General features: G+C 45.6%; 1 protein-coding gene across 1 annotated transcript in view; it reads right to left on the reverse strand.

Annotated features, from left to right (window-relative positions):
- Positions 1-537: 537 nt before the first annotated feature.
- The window catches only part of ANKRD13C (ankyrin repeat domain 13C), a gene marked incomplete at both ends in the record, with an annotated part of 13,908 nt that continues 2,874 nt past the window's right edge, over positions 538-11,571 (reverse strand). Inside the window, 10 exons of the mRNA XM_008941239.1 lie at positions 538-638; positions 2,236-2,334; positions 3,161-3,240; positions 3,946-4,107; positions 4,780-4,911; positions 5,663-5,807; positions 7,153-7,219; positions 8,479-8,524; positions 9,254-9,339; positions 10,284-10,388. Of these exons, the coding sequence (XP_008939487.1) occupies positions 538-638; positions 2,236-2,334; positions 3,161-3,240; positions 3,946-4,107; positions 4,780-4,911; positions 5,663-5,807; positions 7,153-7,219; positions 8,479-8,524; positions 9,254-9,339; positions 10,284-10,388 (1,023 nt within the window). The remainder of the gene's footprint in view (positions 639-2,235; positions 2,335-3,160; positions 3,241-3,945; positions 4,108-4,779; positions 4,912-5,662; positions 5,808-7,152; positions 7,220-8,478; positions 8,525-9,253; positions 9,340-10,283; positions 10,389-11,571) is intronic.

The following is an 11,571-nucleotide window of genomic DNA, read 5'->3' on the forward strand; positions in this document are numbered from 1 at the left end:
GCTGAGCAAGAGCTCAGGGCCCCCTCTAGCTCTCTGGAGCAGGGGATGGATGAGGTGATCTCCAGAGGTCCCTCCTAACCCCTGCCAGTCTGGGATTCTGGGATTCAAAGCTCCTAAAAAAGGAGGTGGTTTAAATAAAACCACCTATTTCAGGATACACCCAGACACCCCGAGCACAGAACAACACCCAGCTCAATTCCAAACCATTCCAAAACCTGTTAATAGAATTAATTAAGCAGTTTTCCTTTCCTGATGCAGACTGAGGACATGGACACTAAGGTGCTGTGAACATCCAGGTGAATCCATACAAGCAGAGGACACAGGTCTCCAGGTGGCAAGAGGTCAAAAAACCCTGCACCTTCCAGATGCAGATTTCCCACCCAACATCACTTCCATCATCTTCTCCTGAAATCTACAGCCAGACACTCTTACCTAGAGAGAGTTCTTGTCCAAAACTAAGCCCAAGCTTTGAAGATACTGCCTAAGTGCCCACGTTTTGGGAACGTGAAGCCACAAGGCTTTCTGTGGTCTCCTTACCTAGTTTTACAGGAAAGCCTGGTGGAAGCTTCATTTGAACAAATTCTCTAAGTTTGTTAAAGTGCTTGAAGGGTGCAATTACTTCTAAAACATTCAACAATCTGAAAAAGAAAACAAATTTCATTACAAATTCTTACTTCACAAGCTCCTCCCTCTAGAAAAGATAAAACTGACCCAAAAGAGCAAGGTGATAAAAAACGACTTGATAAAAAAAACTGCATTGTGCTTGTATGTCCATCTCCTTGGAGCTTCAACATCCACAGCCCATGTTCAGCTCCTGGTGATCTCCATCCTGCCACCAGAGGTGTACAAACAAAGGTGAAGACACCAATTCCCTGTCCCCATTTTCACAGGAGCCTGGAGCACGTGGCACCACACCTCCTGCTTCAGGAGCACAGAACCCAGCACAGATCTGTGCTGGTTCAGAGGACACAACTTTGGGCTAAAGCTTGTTAGGGGCAAAGATGTTTTAGAAACCTGTAGAATCAGGCACATGAGTACTAGAATAAAACCACAGAATCATTTGGGTTGGAAGAGACCTTCAAGATCAAGACCAACCATTAACCCCAGCACTGCCAGGTCCCCCCTGCCCCGTGTCCCTCACACCACATCTCCACGGCTTGGAAACCCCTCCAGGGGTGGGGACTCCACCACTGCCCTGGGCAGCCTGGCACAGCCCTGGGCAACCCTCCAGGGCAAGAAATTGTTCCTCAGGGACAACCTCAACCTCCCCTGGGGCAACTTGAGGCCGTTTCCTCTTGTCCTGTTGCTCGTCCCTTGGGAGCAGAGCCCGACCCCCCCCTGGCTCCAGGCTCCTGTCAGGAGCTGTGCAGAGCCAGAAGGTCTCCCCTGAGCCTCCTTTGCTCCAGGCTCAGCACCCCCAGCTCCCTCAGCTGCTCCTCCCCACACTTGGGCTCTAGACCCTTCCCCAGCAGCTCCGTTGCCCTTCTCTGGCCACGCTCCAGCCCCTCAAGGTCCTTCTGGAAGTGAGGGACCCAAAACTGACCCCAGTATTTGAGGGGCAGTCTCCCCAGTGCTAAGTCCAGTGGGACAATCCCTGTCTTCCCTAGTCCTGCTGGCCACACCAGTGCTGAACCAGGCCAGGATGCTGGTGGCCTTCTACGCCACCCAGGCAGACACTGCCTCATTTCCAGCCAGCTGTTGACCAACCCCCCCAGGTCCTTTTCTGCCAAGCACTTTCCAGTCACTCCCCCCAGCCTGGAGCACTGCAGGGGGTTGTTGTTCAACCAGGCCAAGTCCTGGGTCCTGCACTGAGGTCACCTCAGCCCATCAATCCAGCCTGGCCAGGTCCCTCTGAAAAGCCCCCTGACCCTCATCTACACTCCCAACCAGCTTCTTATCATCTGCAGACTTATTGAGGGTGCCTCAATCCCCTCATCCAGATCACTGATAGAAGTATTAAATGGAGCAGGCTGAGCCCTAAGCCCAGGGGAACCTGGGTGACAGGTTAAACTGGCCAAACTCTGCTCCTGCCCAGCCAGCCACGCGTGGGGCTCTGCCAGCAAGAGCCTCAGCAGCTCTGGGGTCTCCAATCTGAGCAGCTGACTTAGCAGCACGACTTCATTCACAGGTCTTGCACTCCCCCAAACTCCCATGGCTGAAGAAGAATTCTGCAGCCCACAAATGCCTGAAAACATCTCCTACAAATCACATCTGTGGTCAACAGTTTGGACTTACGATTCAATTCCCAAGGGAAATTCCTGGCTCATAGCTATTGTGGCTTTAAAGGTTTTCTTGCTTTCTTTGCAGACCAGCTCTCTGCCCAGGTGAGGAGCTCTGGAAGGGCAGGGGGGAGAAGGACAAAGTCAGGTTTTCTCTCAGTGAAACATCAGTTTTAGAGGAAGGAAGACTCAGGTTTGAAAATGTCAGTAAAGAATCCCTACAACAAAGGAAATCCTTTCCAAGTAAAAGCTGTGCACAGTGCAGATGAGTCATTGACCACTTTAATTTAGATTTCTCTGAGTTCTGCTAAAGCAAGACACAAGACAAAGACAGGGAAACTACAAATAATTCCACATGAACACTGCAGAAGGATGTAATAACTACCCAGGAATAAATACAGCTGATTTCAGATGTGACCTAAAGTAGTCTGCATGTGAGCAAAGTATCACAGGAGCTGGAAAAAGGGTTGTTTCATACTTTAGGATCTCAGAGAAAGTGGGACAGTTACTCTGCTGTCACTAGAAGGCAGCACAGGAAAACACAGGATGAAAAATCCTGCTGCAGGAGAGGAAGAGGTAGGGAACAAATAAGATAAGAACTCTTTTCCTCCACGATGGCTCAAAGCCTGGACTTCCTGCTCAACTCCCTGCAGTTAATCAGATTAAACAAAGCAGTCTTCTACCCGTCGGTATTTTTGTCCCAACAGGAACAGCTGTTCCAGCATAATCTATTTATTCTGCCTCAATATCCATCCTGGCTCAAACACAGGAAAGATGAATGAATTACAGCAGTAATTTGTCAGAAAATCTTCCTTCAGGAAGGGAGGGCAGCTTAGACGTGCCCCTTTTAGACCTGTTCACGTGCCAAGGCACGGGGAGCAGGGAGACCCCCACCCCAAAGAGACAAACCAGCCCAAAGGGAGGGTCCCAGGGGCACTCACTTGCCATTCTCAGCAGAGATGTACTCCTCCCACGTGATGGTGTTGGGCGAGGGCGGCGTCAGGGACTGCCGTCGGACGGGCTGTGGGACAGACACCCTGTCACCCCCTCAGCTGGCACAACCCCCCCCTCCAGTCCCACCAAAACCAGCAGCAGTCTCTCCAGCGTGGAGCTGGGACCTTGCTGGGCTGCTCCAGCTCCCACAGCCCCCCCCCCCTCAGCTGGTTTAATACCCCACAGTGTGTCCTGCATGCAGGCTGGCTGGTTTAATGCCTGGGTTAAAGCAGTTCATTCAAGAGCCACAATGGCAGAGAGCAAAGCAGGAGCTGATACAGAAATCAATTAATCATTTTTCAAAGGCTGTGGGTGTGTCCCCACACGATGTCTGGCTGGCTCTGAATAGCTCTTGATTTCATGGTGATAATAACAGGCTTAGGCCCTTTTAATGGAGCTCAAGGATTGAAAAGAGCACCCAAAAGGAATTCTGAACACTAAATGTTTGGTCTAAAAGAGTGATTTGTCACAGCCAAAACCATCATCTTTTACAAGAGACAAATTAAGGCTGAAACATCCAAATAGAATCACAGAAATTCCTCAGTGTGTGTGCACTAATCAGGGTAATTCATTAACACATCACCATAATTATACTCCTAGGTCATATTGACAATTTTAAAATTAAGACAATCGGAATCAAAACATCATCTACAGATTCTGCCAAATGACTGGTGTGAAAGATTGTTCTCCTAGGCAAAAAATTCCCTTCCTGTGAAGGATCACTGAAGCCTACCTCAAAATTCTGCTCCATTAAGTTGCCCCCTTTACTCAGGCTCTCCATGATGGCTTTATTCCGAAGAATGTCCTCCTCACTCAGATGTTCTCTCCTCTTCCTCGACTCTAATACAAGCCCATTAACCAAGTAGAAGTCTGCCAAAAAGTTTCCTACTCTTTCCTGCATGAAAGGAATTGGATGTTAATGACTCAGAGAAGATAAAAAACATTAAATTCTTGTACAGACAAAAAAAACTGGGGTTCAGTGCAGTGAGGGGACTCCAGGGTTGAAACATTGCTATTTACACCAGCGGGCACAGGAGCTACCAGAGGACAACCAAAGTGAGGCATGGACAGCAGGAACACAAGGACTCCATCAGGAGCAGGTATTTCGCAGCAATGGAAACTTAAAAACTCAAAAGATGAAGAATTTAAGAGTGGTGAAGGGAAATCAGACTAAAATCCCCTTCAGCAGCAAGATCAAAGAATCACAGACTGGTTTGGGTGGTAAGGGACCTTTCAAGGTCATCTGGTCCAACAGGAGCCACAGATTCCTCCCTGGAATGAATTTGCAGAGATCAGGAGCTCCTACAATAAGGTAAATTTCTGTACAATTTGTTCTCCCCCTGCTCAATATCTGCAGTTTGGCATTTTTCTTCCAGGCTACTTTTTTTCCTCCCAAAGGCCACGGTCACACTAGTGACATTTCAGGGACGGGGACGAGGGGAGACAGTTTTCCTCCACCCTCAGCATCTTATTCCTTTACTCCTTATTTCTCCCCAGGCCCAGCATCCTGCTGTCTGAACTGTTCTGCCCAGGGTGATGCAGCCTGGGACATTTTCTCTCAGCTTACTGTTTTGTCCTCTCTGAACAGCCACCCAGTCTGGGCACGTGTGAAGGTGATGGATTTGGTCGATAACGTCGCCGAGTAAATATCGCTGCTCATCAAAATGTCAACTTCTTCTTCTGTTTCCATCTCAGATTCCTAGAGAAAAGGTTTTTCCAAACACTGATTAGAAGCTAATAATCATGATTACTACTTCTAAAAATAAATCAAGAAACCTTTTCCTTTGGAACTCTTCCCAGAAGCAGCATTTCCTGAGTTTTCAAACTGTTTTATAGAAGCTCTGGCCAAATGGTTCCCAAAATAGTTTAATCTCACATATGAATGCAAATAAAGCATCCAAGGGTGATTTATCTGGCAGCTCAGCAGCCACACCCTCTCCACAGGCAAAGATCCATGTGCTTGAGGGATCCGTGGGTAAAGCTGTAATTAAAAACTTGATTAAAGACAATGGGGCCAGTGAGTCAGACCCTGGCACTGTTAACAACTGAACTGGCCACAGGGGTGACTCAAGAGATGCAAAGCAGGGGTGAGCAAGTCTGAAATCTCACCTGAGGACACCTCAATTAAGGGACATTTAGAAATAAATTTAATTAAAAGCAGCATGTCATAACTCAAAACACATTTTCCTACTCAGAAAGGGAAAAGATTTTCCCAGAGGACTCAGATTCTGGCTCTTTCCTCCTTGAGAAGTCTGTGCTCAAAAGCACTGGTTTTCAGATCAAAATTTTCTGTCACTTTATAAACTTCATTTCTAACAACTGAGCACCCAATTCTCTGCCTTGCATTCCTCTGGAGCTCGTTTGGGTCTTTTTTGTTCATATAAGTCAGACTTCTGATGGGAGGTGAAAGCCTGAGGGATTTCACACTCTGCACTCACACAGGTCTTTACCTCGTGATGTATTCGCTGGTAAACTTTTTGCTCGTTGTCTAAAACTACAAAAGATTCAGAGGGTGCAGCATCACCATTAAAAATGAAGCTCAGATCCCCTCGTTGGCACTTCATGTCAGTAAAGTCTATGAGAGTTGTGTCCAGCCTGTGAAAACACACCAGAAGTTACCCACGACCACTCAAATCCAGCAGGAAGTTCAGTTTGTGAGCAGAAGAATTTCAGTTTTGTTTTTTTTTTAATGACAACCCCTAAAGCACAAGTTTTCACAGAAGATTTCAGAAGTGAAGCCTGGATGCAGAAATTCAAGCAAAAAATTGCTATTACCAGTTACTAAATTCCACATTATAACACCTCAGCCATTATAAATGCATTGCAAACTACTCTTGAGAAATACAACCCCTCCACGTGATCAGCATCCTGCTCTGCAAGCAGCAGCCACTGCTTTGGGTAAAGTATTAGGACATGACCCAGATTATGAAGAGGACTAAGAAACAGACTGCCTATTTTTATTGTTTAAATTTGACTTATTTTAGTGACTATTTCTATTTTTCCCCCCCTCTCCAACACAAAAGAAATGCTCTTGCTGACCTGAATAGCTAGGAGCCAAGGAAAAAGATCAAACAATTCATATCTGTTGTTGTTAGAATGTTACTGTTTTAACAGAGGTGGTTCAAGAACCTAAATTTAGTGACCACTGCAGCTCTAAGTGGTGACTGCTTAATAATTTGACTGCTTAATACCCATCATATGCCATTAGCCTGCAATTTCAAGAATCTGTAGCTATTTCCACTCATTGCCATGCTCGTACCAAGCAGAGCACACAAATGAGAAGGAAAAAGAACACAAGAAACTAGTCTCAGGCTCAAGTCTGACCTAAAAAGTCACTTTACACCCTATGCTAATGGTTTTAATAGGACAACATTGTCTACAGATTCAATCTTCTGAATGACCTTCTTGACTTTTTGGTTGTTTTAAGCTTTGGAACCTGAAGGAAAAAGGCAGAAAAGGCATTTGAATCTAAAACCCAGCTGAACCAGCTCAAGAGCTGAGCTTGGTGAGAGTCTGGAAGCACTCTGCTGAGTTTGTGGATCTGTCCCATCAAGCAATTTTAAAAGAGAACCAGTAGCCCTTTTTTTTTACTACAGATGGGAGCAGCAACAGTTACCACCAAAAACAGAAAGCTGATTTAATTGAAATGGTGTTAAAGAGATCAAATTCCTGTTCCTCAATTAATCATGCCTGGTAGACAAAGCCTTATACAGCTTAACTGTTTTGCCTCTGAGTGACTCAGGAAAGGAAGCAGGATTCAGATCAATAGAGGAGAAAAAAAAAAGAGTGTGAATTTCAAGCCACTCCTCACCCCCAGCAGCCAGGTTTCAGAGGTGCTGGCAGACTCCCCAGTGATCCCTCCCAGACCATGCTGGGACCCAGCACTTCACCAACACACAGGGATTTATGGCTTGGCACATGCTGGGCAGTCAGTGCTTACCTGATATTTATACCTTGTTTGTGTATTTTACATGCATCAGAAGGCAGAATTCGGGAAAGTAAAGGCACTGCAGGGAGGGAGAGAATGTAATTAGGACACTGAGCTTCCTCTGTGAATTATTGCTGTTAAAACCAAGCCCTAGTGTGAACTTTGAGGCACTCTGATACAAACACAGCACGCCTGTTTCCCATCATACTCCCAACACAACTAATACCAGGGGTACCCCAATTAATAACTGCAAAACTGATTTGTGATGGTACAGAATTTAAAATGTCCCCAGCCAGAGGGAAAGCTTTTATCAATTCTAACAAATTCCCTTCTAGCTGTCTGAAGTTTTTATGTGAGTATTGTACCACCTGAAAGCCCAGCTACAACCAAAGCAGGACACCCACAAAACCATCCAATGCACTGTGCTTCAAACACCAAATGTTAAAGCCTTGTGGAAGGGAGAGTCTGTCTAGTGTTATGAGATGGAAACCTGAGGCTGCAGATGTCCTTCTGAAAAAGGACTTTAGGGCAATAAACCAAATTCATCACAAGGGCACTGCAACACCCTCCTCAGCAGGAGCCACAAAGGGTTAAGAACACCTCTAAAATGTAAGAATTAGGACAGAGGCACTGCCTAGGGCATCTTTTTCTCTTTGAGAATATGTGGAAAAAACTGAACCAGGTGAACAGAGGCACAGGGAGGCCCCAGGGGCACCTCTGGCATCACCTTCTCTGTGCCACGTCCAACTGCCACCATCACCCACCACGAGCCAGGCTGCAGTCTCATCACTGAGCACTCACTTCTCTCACTCTGTGCCTCTCTCCTCTCTTTTATGCTACCCCTCAGTTACACTTAACTGACAGCCACCACTCAAGAGTAGAGGCTGAAGTTCAGGACATTAAATCACAAAATCATTCTGGTTGGAAGAGACCTTTAAGATCACCAAGTCCAACTGCTAACCCAGCACTTCCAGGTCACCCTGGCTCAAGTCCAGTTCCTCAACTGAATGGCTGAAACCACTGCTCTGTAGTCACACCAATCAACCAGATGGAGATGTTTTAATATTTTGCTCTTCTAATAACCTATTTTTTAAAGTCAACAACAGCTTGTTCCCCCCATACTGTGTCACTGGATTACACAACAGAACTTGACTCCAAAATGAATAAGCAAAAATAATTCAGAAAAAAAAAGTTGTCTGTCCTTTAGAATTTAGATCTTGAGAAATGGCTGGTGAACTTTCCAGCATGCAAACCAGATGAGAACTGAAGCTTGAGAGAAGCAGTGTGATGAAGACTGATTAGATTATCTCTCTGTGAAAGGAATCTGCAGTTGCTTACCCCAGCTTTGAAAATCCCAGTGAAGCTCTAGATAGAAGTCACCTAGCTGAGATGAAAAGAAGAATACATTAACAAGCTTTGTAGTATGACTGACAACTGTCAAATTCTGCTGGAAGAGAGGCAGGAGTTGTGTTTGGCCACAGAAAACTTCTTCTCTCATGTTAGTATTTTAATTTACCCTGAATGTAAACGTTTCTGAAGCTTTAACTACAGTAGAATCAATAATGATAAAATTGTGTCACTCACTAACTACCCATTTTTAATGAATTTTTTCAAGTAATACTTTACAGCTATTAGGCTGTGGATTGTGAAAGATTAATTGTAAATATGCATTTAAAACAGAAAAGATTGACAGAGCTCTTTGCCTGCTTTGATCACATCTAACCCCATGGAATTACATGTTCTGGCTTAAATTAATGTGTCACCTTTCAGATAGGAGTATTCACACAGAGATCTCAATTTCCCTTCTGGAAATATGCTTAGGTCATTATAGAAAAGTCCCTCTACCTGCACAAAATGATGCCAGCCAACTCCTTTAAACTGTAGGCAAAGCAAAAGCAAACTAAGGGGTGACCTGATTAAAATGAGCACGTGTTGGTGACAGGTTGAGGTAGCCCCACGCTTGCACTACAAGACAGCTATTAAGAGCAACAGAAATTTATAAAAGGAAGCAAAAAAAACTCTTTACAGTTTGCCAGAGGACCCATAGTTAAGAAGAGAAGCTGCTGCTTTCCACAATGACCTCGTTTTGGCAACACAACAGCCTGGAACTCACCTCTTTCAGGGCTTTTAATAATCGAGGTCGTTTTTCTTCAACACTTTCCCTGGACTGCTGCTTCAGCTTCCTCAGGAGTGCTGTGACTAAACAGAAACCAGCCATAAGGCAAATCTGTTCTGTTAATTACAGGTCGCTGTCAATATTTGATAATTTAAAAGGAAAAAAACAACAGAAATGTGACATTTCACCCAGCTTTGGAGTCATTCAAGTGACAGTAATTCTACGTCGCCTACGCTGATCACAACAGGAAGAAAAGCCCCAATAATTATTTATATTATATCACATCCAATCAGGTCAACAGGTATTTTACACACCTATTAATAAACATGTGAGTACACATGTACGATATCAAACATGAGCTTATAGATTGTGTAACATCTACTCACACTGAGAAAATCATTCAGTGGCAAGGAGCTGACAAGCAGAATGTTGTTTAATATTACAAACTAGTGTGTTAATATCTGGAGAATACATTAAGATATTATTCATATATAACAAGTTTCCATGTCTGCCACAGGACGTGGTAACACCAAATACTATGAACATCCACAAGTAAGCAGCAGCAGGGTAATTTTCTCTTCACTACTACCTGAAGTAACTAATTAATCCCTCTGTTTATCCCCTGGCCTGTTGAGGTGCAGCACAAAAGCAACGTCCCACTGCCAAGTGATACATCACATCTATGGGTGACCACACAGAGCAGGTCCAACAAGATGGTCCCATGCACCCTTGCTGGCCTCCCAGCTCCCAGTTTGAACACAGGACACTCATTTGTAACTCCTACAACCACTTTAAGCAAGACTTTAACTCTACTTTTATGTGCCCTGATGCAATTCCTTTCTTATCAAGGCAACAGACACGTGTAGAGCCTGTTGTGTCATTTAGATAGAACAGATGTCCAGCTGATTCAGACAAACTCTCCCTAGAGCTAAAATAAAAGTATCATAACAACTGCCTAGCCTGAAAAGCCTTGGTTTCCTCTTCTGAGGCCTCAACTAGGGATTAATTAGGAAGCTGAGGGTCTTACTCATCTGTCGGTCTCCGTAGCTGATGGCTTCTGCAAGAGGGCTCCATCCCTGAGCATTTTTCACCTTCACTGGAGCATTATGGGCTAAAAGCAAGTGGGCACATTCTGTAACAGAACAGTAATAATTATTTACAGCAAACATCAAGGATACAGCCAGATCAGTCATAATAAAGGAGACAATAAAGTCAGCATGGCAGATATTCAATATATTAAAGAGTTGTTCAAGGTACAGGTCTGGATTCTGTCTCCAATTTTACACCAACCCAAAATGTTGATGTCAGTCCTTCTTGCACCTCCCTGCTACACATTAGCACTCAAACCATAACTGCTGATCAAGCACCAATTGCACAACCCCTGGGGACACGACCCTTCTGCTTCTCCCCTTTGGAGGGCTGGAGCAGCTCTGCTGTGAGGCCAGGCTGAGAGAGTTGGGGCTGTTCAGTCTGGAGCGAAGGCTCTGGGGTGACCTTATTGTGGCCTTCCAGGATCTTAGGGGGGCTACAAGAAAGCTGGGGAGGGACTTTTTAGGCAGTGCCAGGACTGGGGGGAATGGGGCAAAGCTGGCAGTGGGCAGATTCAGGCCGGATGTGAGGAAGTTCTTCCCCAGGAGAGTGGTGAGACCCTGGAATGGGTTGCCCAGGGAGGGGGGTGAGGCCCCATCCCTGGGGGTCTTTAAGGCCAGGCTGGAGGAGGCTCTGGGCAGCCTGATCTCGTGGGAGGTGTCCCTGCTCATGGCAGAGGGGTTGGAACTGGGGGATCCTTGTGGTCCCTTCCAGCCCTGACAGATTCTGATCTGTTTTAGCAGAGGACTTAGTAGTGTTGGCTTGATGGTTGGACTTGATCTTAAAGGTCTCTTCCAACCTAAAGAATTCTATGATTCTACCCCTGACAATCAGCATGCTCACTCTGTAAAGCAATGTCAACCTCTCATCCATGCCACACAGGTCCCTACAGGAGTCACAGCTTAACCTGCATTCCCTCCTCTCTCTGCAGGTAAAGGGTGATGCTGGAATGATGAACAGTCCTTAAAATGAAGGGGAGAAGAAAGCTGCCAGTGTTTCCCTGTTTTGAATAAGCTGTCCTCATTAGAAATGGTCAGAAAAGTCCCCTCATGACATCTGCAGATGACAAAGCAGTGCCAAGCTGGAGCCCTGGGCTGAAGAAATGCCTCCTCCTGGAGAGGACAGGCAGGCCTGGTGGAGAGGAGCTGCCTGGCTCCTCCCCTGCTGGAGGTGTCACAGGAAACCCTACGGGGATGCAGTCAGGGTGAGTCACTGCAGGTCAGTGT

This window comes from Merops nubicus, unplaced genomic scaffold, assembly GCF_000691845.1.
Source record: "Merops nubicus isolate BGI_N331 unplaced genomic scaffold, ASM69184v1 scaffold6555, whole genome shotgun sequence".
Lineage (NCBI taxonomy): Eukaryota > Metazoa > Chordata > Aves > Coraciiformes > Meropidae > Merops > Merops nubicus.